Source organism: Myotis yumanensis, unplaced genomic scaffold, assembly GCF_028538775.1.
Source record: "Myotis yumanensis isolate MYYU_CA2020_CCGP unplaced genomic scaffold, mMyoYum1.0.hap1 SCAF_4, whole genome shotgun sequence".
NCBI lineage: Eukaryota > Metazoa > Chordata > Mammalia > Chiroptera > Vespertilionidae > Myotis > Myotis yumanensis.
In genome coordinates this window covers 81,116,843-81,135,964 of record NW_027223755.1, presented here as the reverse complement: position 1 = coordinate 81,135,964, position 19,122 = coordinate 81,116,843, and the positions used below count along the sequence as shown (strand labels likewise).

Here is a 19,122-nt window from a genome sequence, read left to right as displayed (position 1 = left end):
GATGAAGGCGGGCAAGGACCAGGAAGGGTTGGGGTGGGGGGGTTGTCTGTGGGTGGGTGAGATTCAGGGCCATCTCCAGAGGCAGGAGGCCTTGGACCTCAGCACCTGGACCTTGGACACCAGCAGCTTTTCCCCACCAAGCCCAGAACTCCCACCATTCAGCCTCCAGCCTTTGGTTTGAAATAGCCCCCTCTCACAATGCCAAGGAGGCTAGAAGGGTGACCAGGGACAACACGGGCAGTTCCATCAACTACCTTCAGGGACCTTGCCAACCCTCTGGGCCTCGGTTCACTCTGTACAGCAGGCAGTTGGCTTCATGACCTGGAATCCCTTTCCAGCTTTGAGCCCTAGGCACCCAGCCTTCCCTAGTCCTTCCAGCTACCCCTCCACCTCCCAGGCCCCAGTTCACTAGAGCCCACCTCCCACCCCTTTGTCCGCAGCTGTGGGAGCTCCTCACCCCTGCGCAAGAAGAAGAAGAGTGTGAAGAAGCACCGCAAAGACAGGTACCCTCCCTCTCCTGGGGCTTCCTCTCACTTCCATGGGGCCCAGGACCAGGGCTGTGCTGCTTGGGTGTCCCTGAGTCACCCCAGATGGACTCAAGAGAACCCTTGTATGGCCCTACAGGTCTGATTCTGGGTCCAGGAGGAAGAGACGGCACAGGTGAGCGGTGCCCCGTGGAGGTGTGATAGGAGGATATGGTTAGAGGCTGATGCCCCCCTGCAGAGACCAAGGCCCAAAGGAAGCCATGATGGGAGGCGGGTTTTGAGGGTCCTGCCCTGCTCTGCCCTCCCCCTCCAGGGACTCCTTCTTAGCCCCAGGCAGGGGACTGAGGGTCGGGGGAGGACAATGAAGACCAGTGATTTGCAATCCTTGCCTGCCCCATGAGTCAGCCTTGATGTAGGAACCCCAAGAATTTCCAGACAATACAGCAGGCCCAGTGTCGTGTGTCCATAGAGGTGTCAGTTAGAAGGCAGAATTTTCAGGAAAAGGGCATGCCAGTTAAAAGGATGCCTCAGTTGGCAGAGACAGAGTGGGTGGGCTGTGGCTAGAGGTGGAGAATCTTGAGGGGCAGGTGCCAACCCCCAACAGGCCTGACTGCTATGGAGATGGCCTCCACCAAGGCAGGGCTGGGAGCCAACATGAACCTTTGAAGCAGGACAGTGACTTACTCAGGATGGATTGGGAGAGAGGACAGGAGGAAGTGAAAGATAGGAGCTCAGGCAGAAGCAGGGGTGGAGAAAGTAGAACACTCAGCATGGAGGGAAAGATGTGGGGCAGTCACATCCCTGTGGTTGGCATGAGAGCCGGAGCCCCTCCCAGCAGCCCTGAGGAGAAGCCGAGTCCCCAGTTCCAGATGGGGAGACTGAGGACCCAAGCATGCAACATGGGTTCTAGACCCAAACTTTTGCCCCTGCACTCCGTCCCCGCTCCTTCCCAGATCTGCCTCCCATTCCTTTTGATCCTGTGAGAAATACCTCCCAGTGTTTCTTAGCATCACCTCATTTTTGGTCAGAAGAAAGCATCTGTTCAGGACTGGTGGACTGAGTCAGAATTTGGTGGCATCAGGGAGGTGGGGCTGAGAGACCTATGGGACCCGGCATGAGGTGAGACCTTAGAGGGCTAATCAGAAGGCTCTCAATCAAAGGCAGGAATTGGGCTGTGGGGCCCACCCCAGAGAGCTGGATGGGATGGGATAGGGGTCCAGAGGAGTAATCCAAAAGCAGGGAGATCATGCCAAGGGCAGGAAAATCACACCCAAGGGAAAGCATTTATTTTTGAAGCCCCTGGTGACTGACCCTGGGCTGGGCCACAGTCTAGAGAACAGAGAAGCAGGAGGCTTGGGCTCTGCCTGAGCGGCCCCATCCGAGGAGACCTAGGGCATAGGGGACACAAATGAAGTGTGGAGGGCCACTCCCCACCCTGATAACTCATCAGAGGGGCCTGTCCCAAGACTGATGCAGAAGATACCAGTAAGGGCAGGTCAGCCTTCCTTCTGGGTGTGTGGCCACATCACCATTTAGCACTCCCAGAGGGAGCAGCAGTTAGGGCCCGGGCAGAAGGTGATCATGGGCCAGGATCTACTGGAGAAGGAAGGGACAGACTTGGCAGAATCGAAGGAACCGGAGCATGGAGTGGGATGGGCAATTCCATATCTGCCAGGAAGGCTCAGGTCAGAGGGGGGTAACAAATCTCAGGTTCACACATAGGACAGCTGGGCTCCCTGGAGGCTCACTCTCCCCTGCCTGGCTCAGGCTGTGCTGTCACCTAGCCTCTGCTTTCTGTAGATCTCGAAGCCCCAAGAGCAAAAGAAAAGAGAAGAACAAAGAGAGGAAGAGGTGAGCACTCTTCCCCATTCTCTAGCTCCTCAGCCCTTCTTCCCACACAGCAAACCCGGCCCCCTGGAATCACAGAATCAGGCTCTTGAAGGTAGTTCATTTTGTACCCCCTGCCCAGGTGGAAACATTCAGACCCAGAGAGTAAGCCAAGAGCCCTCGAGAGTCGAGTCAGTGGCAGAGCTGGAACTGGAACCCAGGCCTCTTGCCTCCGAGTCCAGGGTCTTTTCAAGCTCAGTCCTTGTAACTCCCCTGCACCTCTCCAGGGTCACAAGAACAACAGTTGAGGGACGAGTGAGGTCTTGGGGGGCTTGGGTTATCTGGAGGAAAAGGCACCTTCTCCTAATTCCCACCAATGGCCCACAGGGACTGGCTGGGCTTTGCACCGGTGTGGACAGCCTTTGCGTTATTTTTGTAGGAGACTTGGGGAGGGGAAATTGGTCAGCTGTGGCTTCCATCAGGAAACAGAACTTAGGTACAGGCTGGTTTCTTTCCCAGGCCACACGAGTCCCCAGGCCGGAGGTCCCATCGCCACAGCAGCGGAAGTTCCCACAGCCCCTCACTCTCCTCCCAGGACAGTGATTCCAGATCGCCCAGCAGGTAGGTCCCTGGTCCCCGGCCCCTGGGAGCACTCAGGTTGTGGCTGAGCCCGGCTTTCTGCTGGGGCTGAGCTCGGCTTTCTGCGTATTAAATATACTCGAGGCTGGGGAGCCCGGCTGGTAGACAAGCAGCAATTAATCAGTGGGTAGTTTACCAGGGCAGTGCCAGTGCCAACTTGGAACTGGGCTAGGCATCCCAGACCTTGAATGGAAATCAAGGCAGTGTGCGTGGGGCTTGGCTTTCTAAATAGAAACGTTCCCGGCGCAGTGCAAAGGCGGGTAGGGGGCTGCCCTTCCTGCGGGAAGCGGCCTCTTGTAGAGGGGCGTCCCACGCCGGCTCTCCTCACCTCCCCTGCCCCAGGCTGAGCCCCAAGCCCCGAGGCGAAGGTCGGAAGACGGGCAGCCAGCGGTCCAGCGGGAGCCGATCGCCTTCCCTGTCAGGCGGCAGCGGATGGGGGTCGCCCCAGCAGAACGGAGGCAGCCGGCAGCGGAGCGGAGCGCAGGGGGGCCGCCCGGGCTTGGCGCAGAGCCCGCCAGATGTACGTATGCCTGGCTTTGCAGAGGGTTCCTGCGACGCGCGGGCTGCGCCTTGCTGGGGCGGGGGAGTCGCTGCCGCGCGGGGAGGCAGTGAGTGTGTAACGGGGCGGGGGTGCTGCACGCCTTCCTCAGGCCGCCGCTTCCCCCTCCCCTGCGCCCTCCCTTGAATGGGAGCGGCCTGGAGTGCTTGGTTGTTATGCCCACCTGGCTCTAGTGTCCTGGGTGGGTGGGTGGGTGGGGGTGCTGCAGGCTTGGGCCACCCTTGAGCTTGGCAAAGTGAATGTCAGAGAGGGTTACCACCGCGACACTCAGCCATTTAGGTAAGGAGCTGAAGAGGAGCCAGGATCTCTAGCCTCCCTCCCCCAGGCATATTGAGGAGGGAGGGGGCGTGGCCATTGAGACACGACTCCCCTGGGCATCACTTGGGCCCTAAGCCTCCCTCTCCTCACCAAGCCCCTTCCCCCTCTCTGAGTGCTCTCTGCCCCTCAGCCCCCTCACTAGACCTCCCCCACCCCAGACCCCTTGCCACAACAGAGCTGCATTTCTAAGGTCCTTTTCCCAGCCACTGCCCTCATCTGGACAGGTGTCTCAAACCTGGGGGTTCCACTTCCCATCTTTCCTAAGGCACCTTCCAGTGTACCCATTGCTCCCTGGGAGACCACACCAACACCACCCCAAAAACTGTCCTCATCCATTCTCCAGGAGGCGCACAGATTTCTTGAAACCCGTGGGCAGGTATGGTGATTGTAGGAGCTCGCAACTGGATGGTAGGGGTTCTCCTAGGCCCCAGGAGAGGCCTGTAGCCCCCTTTTGTCTGTTGATATTAGAGTACAGTGTAGAGGCCCCCTCAGGGAGAAGGGACTACAGCACTGACAGGAGCAGTGGGCGGGCACAGGGGACTTAGGGTGGGCAGTCTGCAGGTCCCGTCCCCCCTACACACACACACACACACACACACACACACACACACACCCACACACACGCAGCCCAGAAACCCTAGCAGGGAGGGGGCGCTGCTCCTCCCCAGACCTCAGGTCTCAGCAGCAATCCTGTACATGTCAGTTTCGTTTTGATTTTTGGCTGTTTTCGTTTCACTCCCTTTCTTTTCTCAAATACCTTTAGTCTAGGACCTCAGCAAGGAAAGTCGAAGGGCACCTGACAAAAGGCTTTTGGTCTCAAGGTTAATTTTTGTTTAAGGACGTTACCTGTGTGGAAACTGCCCCTCCTGGACAGGGTGCCAGGCTTTTGAGCGCTGAGGGACCTGGTCGGGCCACGTGGGAAGGATCACACCAATGTCCCTGGATCTGTCCTGGGTGTGGGAGAGAGCATGCAGAGGTAGCTGAGGGCAAACAGGACAGGGACAGGTCTGAGACATGTGCCCAATGTCCTACCCCATGGGCACAAAGCCTGAACAGCACAGTGCCCCCAAACACCTTCTCCTGGAGGCACCGAAAGGCATGTTTTTCCAGGTCAGGATGGAAAGGAGGCCCCTTCCCACTGCTGGTCCCCTCCCCAGCCTTGGATGCCTAAGCAGTAGCCCCCACAAGAGCCTGGGCACGTGCAGACAAAATGGTCACAGCAACTAGATAGACCCTAGGAGCCAGCAGTCAGGGAAGGTGGCCTAGTTGCTGGCCTGGGGAGGAAGCCTTGGCAGCACCCCAATCTTCTCCCTCTCAAAGTGGGACTCCATTTTGACATTGCCCTGGGAGTTTCCTGGGAGGCAACACTTCGTTACTCCTTTCACAAAACATGGTCCCCCAATTCTCTCTCTAGCCTCTGGGCTCTGGGAGTTCAGAGACTGCTGAGCATCCCCTGCCTCTCACCTGCACGCAGATCCCCTCCTTGCCCTTAGAGCCTCTCTTAAAGTGAGATGAGGCTGGTTCTCTCTTGCCTCCTGGGAGGTGAGATGGGGGTCATAGACTTTGCCATTAACCAAAAATGTTTTTTGGGAAAAGCACTGGGGGTGGTATTCTTGGACTCTCACCTTTAAAAGAAGAGAGAGAGACAAATGGAAAAAGAAAAGCTCACCATTCTTAACCCCGTCTATGTTTCTGTTTTTGTTTTTGTTTTTAGCCTCCCATTTGAAACGTGGTAATATTGTGATTCCATTTCTTGTTTAGTGGCAAGGGAAGAGGGTGGGGAAGTTTCTGTAACTCTTCCTGTTATTTTATTTCATTTTTGTTTGTATTTTCTTTTCCTTTTCTTTTTCTTTTGTAATGTACAGAAATGCAAACTATCTCTCTGGGGTTTTTTCTATCTTCTCTGTTGTTCTAGAATTTTGCTTTTGTGCGTTACTGTGGGAGCCTCTCCTCCTAATGCAGAAATGGTTTTTGAATCTCAGTGAACATCAATCATATACATACCTCTATATAAATATTTTTCCTTTGTAATCAGAATTTAAAAGGGAAGATAACACTTAAAAAATCGTTTCCCAGGCCAACAGCTTCTGCCAAATCTGCAGCAGCCTTCCCTTCCCTCAACCCCAGGCAAAGGGCACTGGTGGAACTGCCTCAGCTTTCAAATGAACAAAAGTGGTGCAGACCTTACTCTGGGTCCCTGTCTATAAGGAACTTTGGAGAGAAACTGGAAACCCAAGGAGGGAGAGACTTGTCCCAGTCACCCAGGGACCTTCCCAGAGCAGTGAGCTTCCTGTGTCTCCTCGGTTCTGTCTAGCATAAGATGATGGCTAGGCATGGCAGGGCGAGCCTGGAAGAGGGTGCTGAAGACACCGGAGAGAGTTTAGTTCAGGTGAGGGCTTCAAAGCCAGACACTCCCAACAAGGAGAAAAAAAATCCATCCAGTTTTGAGACTGAGGCCATAGGATGCTGGCTCCCAACATCTCTTTGTTGTCCCATCCCAGGCCAGGGCTGAACCCCCATAGGGATTTCTGGGTTCTGCTGCCTACTGCTCTCTGCAGCTCACAGAGATCAAATGACCAGCTCAAGACACACAGCATTTTAGAGGCAGATCTAAAAAGGAGACCCTCTAACCTCAAGACCCCGGCCACAGCCAAGATGTGGAGATGGTAGTCAATGGGAAGCACACTTCAGGAGCCTGAATAGGAGGAGGAGGAGGAAGAGGACTTGGGAAGTGGATTCTGGGGGCCTCAGCTCTTACCTTTCTCCTGGGGACCCCTCTAGATGTTGTTGGCTCTCTGAACTCCCCAGGGTATAGGTGAGCCTGGTGTTGCACAACTTTATATGACTGCAGCTTTAGCAACTCGGGGAGCCCTAAGCCCTCAAAGTTCACACCCATGTGGGGATAGAAATAATGAGGCACAATGAGGGGAAGGAAGCTGCTCAAGGTCACACAATGTGGGGTAGAAAAGTAAGGTACTGAGCCCAAAGCCCAGTGAACTGGCCAGATAGGGTGTGCAGGGATTGCAGCCATAGGAGTAGGGCCCCCTTCCTTGGCTCCACCTGGCCCTAGCATTGGGAGTGTCGAGGGAAGCCTCACCATTTGCTGAGATGCTTCGTGAGCAAGGCCCCCAGGCTCTCTGGCCTCGGCCTCTGGTTCAAATTTCATCTCAAAATGGGAAGCCTAGAGTGACCCCAAGAAGAGGTGTCCATGGCACTACCTGACCTGTCTCATCCAGGCCTCTCTCCTCGACACCCCAGGAGAGAGCAGTGACCGTGGCTGGAATGGGGAAGCCAGAATAGGAAGGGACACCTTGGCATTTCTTCTAGGCTGAAGCCAGAAAGCAGGAGGGATGAATTTTGCTAAAGGGTGCTGAAGCCAGGGGGAAAGGGAATAAGGTTGACTTGAGGCAGGATCAGTCCTCCACATTGAATCTGTGGTTGCCTTCCCTTTTAAATGCACAGTTCCCACTTCACCCCATCTGTCCACTCTGATTGGCCTTGTTTAAACAGCTTCTCTTTCTTCTTTCTGGCTGGGTCCACCTTTCTCTGTGTCTCTATTTCCTTCTTCCTTCTGCCTTTGCTCTTCTCTTCTCTTCTCTTCTCTTCTCTTCTCTTCTCTTCTCTTCTCTCTTCTCTTCTCTTCTCTTCTCTTCTCTTCTCTTCTCTTCTCTTCTCTTCTCTCTCTCTCTCTCTCTCTCTCTCTCTCTCTCCTTGAGCCTCTCTGTCTCTTTCTCTCCATCCCCCCCCTGAAATGGGCCTCTCTCCCCAGGCTGCAAGCCCTCCTTCACCCGCCCTGTGGTTCTGCTTCCATCAGCTGCTTCCTGCATGCCCTCTGGAGGTTTTCTGTTGTTTAAAGAGTTAAGAAAAGCTTGGCTATTGGAACCTGTAGTGGGAGGGGGGGAAGCAAACAGAAATGGCTGGGCAGGAGGCCCCTGCTGTCCCTGGGACTAGACCAAAAGCCACACTTAGTTGCCATATGCCAACTCAGAGGGGGAGAGCAGCTCAAAGTCACTGTCTTTCCCCATTCTGCATTCCCAATGCGGAGACCTTCTTTTCTTTTTTATTATTGCATTCCCGTCCCTGACCACTGAGAAGGTAGGTATCCCAGCTCAGCTGTGCGCTCGCTCGCTCCCATCTCCAGATAAGCCCTGCCACTCTGCTTGGTTTGAATGTGGTTTTCTTCCTCTTTCTCTCAGTCTCACTCTGGTTGGTTTTCTTCCCTTCCCTTTTCTTTCTTTATTTTAGTGACTACTCATTTGTAACTTGCATTTTCTCCAAATGAGCTACAAAGCTGTGTTTCCTGGTTTGTCGTTTGGTTTTCTTGACTACCCCCCGCCCCCCAACAACAACTTTTCTGGTTCATTCCTCCCTCATTCCCACCTTCCCTGCTCCTTCTTCTTCCTCTCCACCACACCTCCACCCCCACCTCCCAATCCTCCTTCATGCTCTTTCTCATTTTGTTGTCTGAATGCATTTCTGTGTGGTTTAGCATTCCAAGTTTGTGTTCCCATCCTGAACTCTATGCTGTGGTTGAGCCAATTTGATTTCTGTTGTCTGGAGTAACTGCTAAGCCTCTCACCCCTCACCCCTGCCAGCCCCTGGGGTGACTTGAGCAATAAATCTTTGTTGGAGGGGCCTGTGCTGGGCCTTTGCCCTCCGGATCCTGGAGGAAGTTCTGGCTGAGGTCAGGCCTGGGAAGAGAGCCCTTTCCCATCCTCTGGGGCCTGCTGGGCTCCTGCAGGTGCTGCCCTGGCTGAAGGCAGACCTTTAGGGTGGGAGCTGCAGGACTTTGGGGCAGCAGCTGACACCAGGACTAAATCCCACAGCTCCATTTTGGGGTGTGATGGTGGTTGGGCTTTGGGTGGGGAGTGAACTGCAGGAGTAGGCACTGGACTTATTAGTTTTACTTAAAAAGTCTCTGTGGGGGATGGAAGGAACTCTAAGCTAACCCTCTGCTCTCTGGACCACTACCCAATCTAGAAAGGGGCTCCCTCCTTCCCCCAGCATCCTTCCATCTTCCAAATTTGAGTTTAATGTACAGAATGATCCAGAAAGAATAGTCAGTAGAGGCCACATATCCCCAAGGTTAGGGCAGAACTAGGCTAGGTCCTGGGATTTATGTCTTCCAGCCCAGTGCTCATCCAGCCACAGAGGTAGGTCCTCAAAGATCTCATCTCCCCATCTCTGCCCTTTAAACTGTTTTCTTCCCACCTAGAAGCAGCTACAGAAGTTTGACATCCCAACCCTGTGAGGCCTCCCTGGACCTCATCTTTGATAAAAGAAGGGCTCATCTTCCCCCATGTTGAAACCAGGGGCAAGTCCCCAGTTGCTCACCCTCTCAGAACATTCTTCAATCCTGGTGGTGCTAGGAGGGCAGACAAGGAAATTGTTCATGGAGGGAGAGAGCACTGCTGGTCCAATGGAGGAGTGGAGGCCCCACCTCAAGGAGTACCTGATGCGACCAGGCACCCAGACACAGGACCCTCAAATGCTGAGCTGGAGGGGCTAATTGCCCCAGATGCTCACTTATTCTTATCTGTAGGAATACCAGGCTCAGGCAACCACACTGTCCCTTGCTGCTCTCTTCCCCTTGTCTTTCCACCTCAAAAATTTCTTACATAAGCAAAAAGAAAAGATGTTGGATAGGAAGTTGGTGATCACCCAATATCATTGTACTTTTTTCTCTCCAAATTAACTGAATCAAATGGCTGTTTAGGTATCATATAAATTGAACCCGAGGTAAAGTTTTATTAAAACAATTAAGAAACTTAAAAAAAAAGATATCTGGGAGCAGGTGGTACCAAGGAGCAGAGGGGCTCCTGGGAGTAGGACTCAGAGTCAGGTGAGGTCTAGCCTCACTCACTCATCCATTCATTCACACACACACACACACACACACACACACACACACACAGCAAGCATTTGCTGAGCACTCCTCTGTGCCAGGCCCTGTCTGAGTATCCATGCCAGGGTCGAGGCAGGCAGACCTGAGAGGGGACAAGCTGAACCATGGATGGGGAGCTCTGCCCATCAGGGTAGCCCCAGCCCTAGCACATGCTGGCACAACTCAAACTGAAGGAAGGAACAAGGGTCTGTGGGATCAGAGAGGAGCGTGCCTGACTCAGGGTGAGGCTCAGGAGAGGCTTCCTGGAGGGGGTGGCCTTGGGCTGACTGTAAAGAAGAAAGAAACATTAACCAGGCTGTGAGAGAGGAGAGGGAGAGGGGAGAATAGTTCCAGGCAAGAGTGACAGGACTCACACAGAACAGGCTTTGAGAGATGCATGGTGGTCCCTGGCCACCAGTCCTATCTGGCAATGAGATCTATGGTGGCTGGACCCTTATCTTCCTCAATTCCTGAAGAATGAGACCCAGCCAAGCTGAGGATGAAGATCACCCTCTGGCAGGGTCATGGCAATCCTTTCATAAGGACTTCTGGAGGGATGGGTGGATAAGGCTGAGATTGGCCCCCGGAGTCTTCCCCTGAGGGAAGGCGCTATCTGCCACCTACCTAGCAACATCTTCCTCCCGTCCTCCATCATCCTGGCACTTAGGGGACATGTTACGGGGCCCGAGGCCTCCTGCACTCCTCCGACCCTATTTGTCTCTGCGGAAACAGTGAGTCATTTGTACTCCGGAAAGAACCTCTCAACCCCTGAACAGGCCCACCCTGTTAGAAAGATTCAGTTATGACCATTTTCCCAATGGGAAAACTGAGGCCTCAGAGGTAAGTCACTTCTCTAAGGCCTCACAGCAAGTTCACATCAGGGTTGATTCCAGTGTGTTCACTTTGCCAATTACCAGCATCTTGGATTATGGCAGCCAATTGGCTTGGAGGAGGTGAGAGGGAAATGGAAAAGAGATTGGACTTCAAGACCAGCCAGACAGGAAGGGTCCAGCTCAGCACAAGGGGTCTGGCCCAGGGACTTGCGCCTCAATGGTTAGGGACAGCAACATCATGGGGGTGGGCATCCACCCAACCCAGACCCTTTTTATTCCTAATACTCCCAGACCAACAGTGGGAAGTATAGAGGGCCTTGCAGCGCCTGTGGGAAAGAACATGGTAGCCCTTGGTCTTCTTCCCTCCCTGCTGGCCTTTCCCCTGGAGTCAGAAATAGTGGCTTAGATCCAGAGTCTGGGTTGGAGCAGAATTCACATCCAGGGCCTAATTCCCAAGTTTAATATTCTTCCTACTTGCCTTGCTACCCCCACCACCACCGCCGCCAAAGTGGCAAGCAAAGGTTTCGAAAAGGTGGGGTCCAGTGTCTCCTTAGGTGTGAGTACTATGCATTGGCTGCCAGGGCACCCACTCCCCCACCTAGTATCTGTTCTACACTCTGACAACCCAGGGGATAGAAAAGATACTGGACATTTGGGGAACCTGGAGACTTCTTTTTCATTTGCCTTCTCTGGAAGGAAAAGGATGCTGGATGACAGAGCCTAGTGCTGGGGGCTGGGGAGCTATACTGGCAGGGGTGGAGGGCATATGTGCTGGGGAGCCAAGGGTCCCTGGTAATATCTATTGCGAATGGAAATGATACTCAGAGGGGCCATGGCTGAACAACCCAGCCTCCATGTCTCTTGGCCTAGCTAGAGTAAGGGTGCTCAAAGGGTACCTTGGTACCTGGTAATATCTACTCTGCCCACCTGTGCTTGCCTCTGCCCCAAAGAGAGACACCAGGCTCTTCCAGGAGGAGGTCTTCATGGCCCATCTGGCTCTGATCAGCTGCTTTCAGCTTCTATGGTTGGTGTTCATTGGCTGCTTCACAAGCTGGCTATGCCTCTCCACCAATAGGGCTGACTTCTTGGCTCTACCTTCATGCCCAGGCTGGATCCCGGATTGTACACAATGGCCTTGGCACCACCCTGCCCCCTGTAGGAAGCACAAGGGTCATGCCAACCACACTCCTTCCAGCCCTTGGCAGCAAGGTTATCTCATCCAAGAGTCTGTCAAAAGAACTTGGCCTAGACCCTGCCCCTGACTTAAGACTTCCTGATTTAGCCTTGGTCCTTGTAAGGACCTTTCTTCCTCAGCAAACAGCATTGAGGCCCTACTAGGTGCCAAATTCTGTGATAAAAACTCAGGTTTCAGAGCTGAATTGACACCAGATCTGCCCTGGGGGTAGTCAAAGTCAAGTTGGTGCTGTTACTGGGGGCGGGGTAAGAGTGATGGACAGACGTATAAACAGACAAGTGTAATCAATCAACTGTTACCAGATGAAAGCCCAAGGACAGGAGGAGGGTCAGTTCTCTGGAGGGAGGGGGATGGAGAGGGTGGTCAGGGGGCATGCAAAGAATCCTGGAATATTTGCTCTGGAAGGAGCATCAGGAAGCAAAGCCCAACGTTCTCACTGTGTGGATGGGGGAACTGAGGCCCAGTCAGCAGACATTACTTGGCCGGTGTCCCTAAGTGAGGTAGTGGCAGGTTCTTGGACCCCGATTTCCAGTCAGGGCCCTTTTGAAGGTACCAGGTGTCCTTTCTGGTTTTCTGTATCCAGATCCTTGTGTCCTAACTCCATTTTTGGAAAAACATGTGACATCTCTATCCAAAGGTCATGGTTACCCAGGAGGTGCCTGCTCAGGCCCAAGGAGCCAGGCACTGCCAGTCCTTCCTCCAGAGGCAGTGTGGCCTCTAGGCCTAGAATGGGGTGGTTGAGTTTTCCTCTCTCTCTCTCTCTCTATCTCTCTTGCATTTTTGTGAATCTAATGATGAACTTACGCTACCACACTTTTCCCTTCTCTTACACATCTTACCTACTAAAGGAGGAAGTGCCACTTTATTGGTAAGTGGACGTTAACCAAGAGGGACTTAAAAAAATCAGAACCTAAAAAAAAAAAAAAGAAAAGAAAAGAGAGAAACAGAAAGACAGTAGGGCGCTACTGACAGCTCCACAGGTCTCTGCAGGGCCGGAAAACAAAGACAGAAAAATGTTAACAGAAAAATGTCAGTTCCCCAGGAGTTCAGACATTGTTTTTGATTTTGGTATCTAATGACATTTGTGGATTTTGTTTTTTATTTCTTTTTTTTTTTCCTTCCCTTTCTTCGGTTTAGTTTTGAGTTCAGTTGTCCTGCCCCGCCCCCATCCCCATCTGTGTGCCGTGTGCCCCCTCCATCCCCTCACTCACCCCCACGCTGGGGGCCTGGGCTGCTGGGCTGGCCCTAGCGGGGCCTCCCGGTGCCCCCCCTCTCTCTTCTCTCTGCCGGGATCGTCCGTCCCTGGAGGGGAGCGATGCCAGCCCCGTGCCCGTCCTGGAGCCCTCTCCCTGTCAGCCCCCGACCCCTCCGCTCCGTTCCTCTTGTGTTTTGCATGCTGAGAACCTTGCATGAGCTGCACTGTTGAGGCCAGAAGGTGGACACTCAGGAGAGGCAGAGGCAGGGCAGGCGCGGGGAACCGTGTGTGCGATGCTCCGGGACTGGCAGCCCCAGGCCTGAGCCAGGTGAAAGCCCTCTCTCCTTCTCTCCCCCCACCCCACCCACCCGCTCTCTCACCTCGGCCTCTCCTTCCTTCTCTTCATCTGTCCTCTCTCTGTCTTTCTCGGGCTCCTCGTCTCCTTTGGTCTCTGCTTCTCTATCTTGTCCCCGTCTCCCCTCACTCACCTGTCTCCTGCCTCTGCCTCTCTCCTGGGTCTCATCTCCTATCTTTGCTGTCCTGCTTCCGTCTCTCCGTCCCCGCTCTCCTGTCTCTCTCACTCTCTCCGTCTCCCACCCCGCACCCCGCACCCCCGTTCCCCTCTGCCTCTCTCCCCGTCAGAAGCCCAGCTCGCCCTCGCCCAGGGTCGGCGACCAGGCGGAGGCCGGCGCAGCCCCGTCGCCCGCGCGGGGGAAGGAGAGCACGAGCCCGCGCTCGGCGCCATCGTCGCAGGGCAGAGGAGACCGCGCGGCCGGCGGCCAGGCCAGGCGGCGGCGGCGGCGACGGCGGCGGCGGCGAAGGCGGCGCTCCAGGTCCCCCGCGGGCGCGCCCCGCCGCAGAGGCCGCCGGCGCGCCCGGCCCGCGCCGCCCCGGGTCCCGTCGCGCTCGCTCAGCAGGGCCAGGTCCAGCAGCGACTCGGGCGGTGGCGGGGCCCCCGACCCCGGGCCGGAGCCTGGCTCCGGCGGGCACGGTAAACGGTGAGCGGACCCGGTCCCCGGGAGTGGAGGCTCCCCTCCCCGCACTGCCCCCGACCCCCGCGGAACGCCCACCTCCGCCGAGTCCTCCACCCTCACTGCCCACTGAGCTCCCCTTCCTGGCCGCTCCCCTTCGACCCGGGAGCCCTCTCGTCCTCCCCCTGATCTCCCCCCTATTCTCTCTCTCTTCTGTCCACCCCCACGAGCTTTCTTCTCCCTCCATTGGACTCTCCCTGCCCTGATCACTCTCCCCTTTTCTCGCCGATGTCTCCCTGCCCCCCTTCCCTTCCCTGGAGACCGTACCCCTCCAGGAACCTGCCATCCCCAGCTCACACCCCCTCCTCCCGATCTCGAACACATCCTCTCCCCCGTCACCCCTTCCGCGCGAGTCCCTGCCTCTCCGCTGAGCCCACCTCTCCCCGGCTGAGCTCCCTGTCGCCCTGCCCCTCCCGCAGGGCCAAGGAGCGGCCCCCGCGCGCCCGCCCGGCCAGCATCTCCCCGTCCCCGGGCGTGCACGGCCGGCACGGCGGCCCGGAGGGAAAGAGCTCGTCGCGCAGCCCTGGCCCCCACCCTCGCTCGTGGAGCTCCAGCCACTCGCCCTCCAAATCGCGGTCGCGCTCGGCCGAGAGGAGGGTCCGCAGCCCCACCCGCTCGCCGTCGCCCAAGAAGCTTCTGGGCCGGTAAGTGCGCGCGGGGTGGTGGTGGGGAGGTTGGGTGCCCGGGGGGGGGGGGGGGGGGGGGGGGGGGTAAGCGGGGGAGGATGGGTGCCGGGGAGAGGGCAGGCCCGGGCGCCCTCGCGCGGCGGTGGCGCTCACCTCGGGCCCGGCCTCGCAGGGACAAGGACGGCGAGGGCCGCGCGAGGCACGGCGAGGCCGACACCGCCCGCGCGCGGCGCCGCTCCCGCAGCTATTCGCCCATCCGCAAGCGGCGCCGGGATTCGCCCAGCTTCATGGAGCCGCGGCGCATCACCAGGTAGGAAGGGGCCGGGGACCAGCCAGGGACCCAGGGGGTGAAGGCCCTCCTGGAGGGGCCGACTGAACCTAGGGCAGGGAGGGGAGAAGGCTGGAGGAGAGGGAGTGGGGGTTCAGGAAAGGGGAGAGGGCTCTGAGAGGAGAGCGGCTAGACCTGGTGGCGCTGGGGAGGGGGTGGACTCAGACAGAGGGAGGAAGGCCTCACGAAGGGCATGGTCCCCGGTGGGGGCCTGAAGGCCCATGGAGGGAAGGGAGATCTGCACTTGGGTCTGGGTGGAAAGAGACACACCTGAAATTAAGTTCTGAAGATTCCAGCCAACCCTCCCTACATTCATCTCCTGGCAATGATGGGAGGAGCCCATCATTGCCAAGAGCCCATCATTGCTCCACATGCAGGGAGCCCCACCCGCCCTCCCTCCATTCATCTCCTGGCAATGATGTCTCCTTTTCTCCTTCATCTCAAGGTCCAGCCTGCTGAGTGGCCTGTGGCCAGCCTGGGGGCCAAGTGGACCCCCTCTCCACAGGCTGCAGGGGAGATGCCCATGTGAGCTGATCTGGCTCTGTTCAGCTGTCTGTCTGCCTCTCCTTTTCTCACTAACCTCACCGCTCACCTTCCAGCCCCCTGGGGAACTTGGAGGAGGGGGCACCAGCAGCCTGGTTTCTGGGGCAGCTGTGGGAGGAACCCTCCTTCTTACCTTTCCCACACAGTCCAGTGGGGCTGTGCCATGATCAGAGTCTCTCTGCCAGGGCTGGAGGGTCTGGGCCTGGGTCTCCAGGTGAGCCGATGGTCTGTGTTTGCAGAAATCACCCAGAAGTCCTAGATCCCTACCATGGGGTAGAAGGCCACAAGCAAAATTCTGAGCCCAGCTCTGCCGCAGCCTTACTGGGCAGCCTTGGGAGATCGGGGGCCTCTCTGGGTGCCTGTTCTCATGTCCAAGCAATTAGCAGGGCTCCCTCAGCATCTTTTCAGCTCTCATGTGATCGGATTCTCAAACGGATTCCTAGGCCTTGATGATCACATTGTCTCCTCCCTTCACCCCAGAGCTAAAGGCCAGACCACCAGGTTTGGGACATCACCAGACGTAAGAGGGAAGTCCTAAGACTGGCAGACTCCCACACCTACCACCTGGCACCCACCGCAGCCCCTCTCCCAGGCTGCCTCCTCCTCCCACTAACGTACACCTGTTTTCTTCCTTAGAATTAACCCAGTGCGATGGGGCTTTGCCGCCCCCTTAACAACTCTCTTTTCTTTCCTCTGGGTCACAGTCTCCTGGCTTCAAACTAACTCCAGGGCTGGTGGGAGGTAGCTGAGTGAGGAGAGGGGGCCAGTGGGCCTGGGCCAGGCTGTGGGCATGGGCAGCAGTGGCCAGGGGTCTCTTCCTGTTCCCTTCACATGACCTGATAACCCCAAGTCCTCCATTCTGTGGGGACCAGAGGAGCAGAGCTGGGCCATATCCACAAACCTTTCCATGCACAGAAGCCGCCGCTTAGCTTGGTTGATGTGAATTGTTTATATTTAAAACTCACATTCATTCAACAAATATTTATTGAGCACCTACTCAGGTCTAGATTCGGGTTCCCTTTCCCTGCAGACAAGTGAGGAAAAACAAAATGATCAACATGAAATTGGCAAGTGACCACTGACTGTCCGATCCTGTTGGGGTGGGAGGGGGGGGCACCTGAGGCAGCAGAACCCTGGCCACTGCTGGGGAGGGGCTCCAGGCCCAAGTGAGGGCCCTGGATGGTCTGTAATCAGTTTTTTCCTCCTGGCAGTGCCCGAAAGCGGCCCATCCCCTACTACCGGCCCAGCCCCTCCTCCTCCTCCTCCAGCTGCCTGAGCAGTGACTACTCAAGCAGGAGCCCCAGCCGGAGCCCCAGCCCTGGCCACAGCCACGGAAGCTACAGCAGCCGAAGTGGAGGGACCCGAAGTCACACGCGCAGCCCCTCCCGGACCCCCAGTCCCAGTTACCACAGCCGGAGCAGCTCAGAAAGTGGAGGCTTCTGAGCCCATACAGATCCCGAGTGGTGCCCCCTGGCACAGAGAGAGGCGCGAGGGGTCAGGCCCCAGGATCCATGGGGGGCATACACCCTATTGCTATAAAGAGGTCCCAGGGCCAGGGAAGACCTTGAGGGTAGGTGCCCTGCAGACAAGGAGGAGCTGGGTTCTGCTGCTTCTAGAGGGTCCCTACCCCCACCTTCTGCCCTCCCACCATGTCCAGGGAACAAAGAGCCTTTTCGAACACAGGGATCACCCTGCCCCACTTCCTGCTTGATGCCAGCTCACAGGCGGGGGATCTCAGCTCAGTGGACCCAGGGACATCTCTGAAGGTGCCAATCCTGGGAGCCGCCCCTACCCACTCAGCAGGGCCCTTGGATCCTCTCTACCACTAGGCAGGCAAGGAGGTGGGACAGCAAGCAGGATATAAGTTAGACAGAAAGAAGAATGGCCGAACCCTTGGTGTAGCACCATCCAGGCTGGGGAGCTGCTTCCTCCTGAGCTGGCTGCAGGAGGACCCTGGCTGAGGGCTGGAGGCTGGCCCCACAGCCTCCCAAACCCCTCCCCAGGCCCAGGAGTGCCAGGAAGAGCCAGGGAGCTCACTCTTCGTCCCACCTTTTCTCTCCAGGCCAGTCTCTCCCCTTCAGGCCTCACCTCATTCCCTGGTCCCAGGCCACACAAGCCAGGCCTTGTGCATGACAAGAGGTGGGACATACAGACCGCAACTGAATCTGAGCCTGAGATGAAAAGGGGCTCAGGGCAGGAGGTGGAAGAGAGGAGTGGATGGAAGAAGAGCCTGTGAGAAGAAGGGAGAAGCAATGCAGCCTAATGACTGAGCAGGCCCTGGTATTCTCATGTGCCCTTGTCTGAGTCACAGGCAGAGGATAGCGTAGCTTCAGGCCCTGCCCAAGGGAGCACTTCCTCCTCAGGGTTTGGTGAGGAGGTGGCCAGCCAAGGCTTCCCAGAGAAGGGTGCTATAGCCCTTGGAAGGAAGGGTAGGATCTATACTGAGGGCCTTGGCCTGGGGCATTGACAGGAAGCAGTGGCCCCCAGCCCTCTTCTGCTGCTCCCAGCCCCCTCCTCCTGGGGCCCTCAGGGATCTAATGAAGTCTTCCTTGGCCCAATAGGGCAGATGCCCTGGGCTCCACTGGGGGGAGGGGTCTAGGGTTTGGTCCGGGTTCCCCTCTCTCTATTTCCCACTTCCTTTTTTTTTTTCCGCGGTGCGGATGAAACTTGGGACTCTAATAAAACACTCAGTGCCCAAAGGGCAGGTGGTGAGACCAGACTTCTGTGGATTTGGGTACCTGGAGAGTGTGGGGAGGGCATGGGGTTCTGGGTCCTTCCCACTGAGAAATGAGAGGGGTTCAGACTCCTTGGGACCCAGAGAGAAGAACTGGCACCAAGGAACCAGCGCCCAGCACATCGACCCCCCTGCCCAGGTGCCTGAGTCTGCAGCTTAGTGAGGAGGAAAATGGGGACCCGAGATGATCACTCCCATGTCCTGAACCCCCATCTAGCTTCAGCAGTGGGTGGGGGTGGGGGTGGGGCAGAGGGAGGAGGCTGGGCCAATACACAGGGCCTTCCCTGTATGTGGAATGTTCCAGAATGGCTAGAACACAGTTTGGAGTAACATGTGGCTGTGAATCCAGGCACCCTAGGGTGGGGCCTGGAAAGAGAGTTTAGAGTAATGGGTTGTTTTTTTCTTTTAACAGTTACATTGTATTTCTTTTATAGAGATCTGAACAAATTCACACAATCTCCTCCTCCTCCCCTTCTTTTCCTTCTCCGCCCCCTCCTCTTCCTTCTTTTCTCTCAGAGTGGTGGGTGTTAACCTGGTTTTGAATCTACTCTTCTTTGGGAACCTGATGAAGGTCGGGAAGCCTTTTCTCAGAAGGTGTGCACGTGCCCACAATTCAGCATGCAACTTTGCATCACACAAACACTAAGCCGTTAGGGCAGTGGCTATCAACCTTCTGGCCCTTTAAATACAGTTCCCCATGTTGTGACCCAACCATAAAATTGTTTTCGTTGCTACTTCATAACTGTAATGTTGCTACTGTTAGGAATCGGAATCTAAATATCTGATATGCAGGGTGAAAGGGTCGTTTGACCGCCGAAGGGGTCGCGACCCACAGGCTGAGAACCTCTGCTTTAGGGCCCCCTGGTCCACCTCTGCTGCGGAGGCATACGGCATGTCCACAGCTCCGACCCGTGTGAGCCATGAG

The 19,122-nt window shown here is 56.2% G+C and overlaps 1 protein-coding gene across 1 annotated transcript in view; it reads left to right on the top strand.

Moving 5' to 3' along the window:
* Positions 1-18,175, top strand: part of SRRM3 (serine/arginine repetitive matrix 3) — a 54,704-nt gene extending 36,529 nt beyond the window's left edge. Inside the window, exons 7-15 of the mRNA XM_070412755.1 lie at positions 441-503; positions 625-660; positions 2,286-2,336; positions 2,832-2,933; positions 3,294-3,471; positions 13,578-13,933; positions 14,386-14,610; positions 14,765-14,902; positions 16,675-18,175. Coding sequence (XP_070268856.1) covers positions 441-503; positions 625-660; positions 2,286-2,336; positions 2,832-2,933; positions 3,294-3,471; positions 13,578-13,933; positions 14,386-14,610; positions 14,765-14,902; positions 16,675-16,906 — 1,381 coding nt within the window. The 3' untranslated portion in view covers positions 16,907-18,175. The remainder of the gene's footprint in view (positions 1-440; positions 504-624; positions 661-2,285; positions 2,337-2,831; positions 2,934-3,293; positions 3,472-13,577; positions 13,934-14,385; positions 14,611-14,764; positions 14,903-16,674) is intronic.
* The last annotated feature ends 947 nt before the right edge of the window (positions 18,176-19,122 follow it).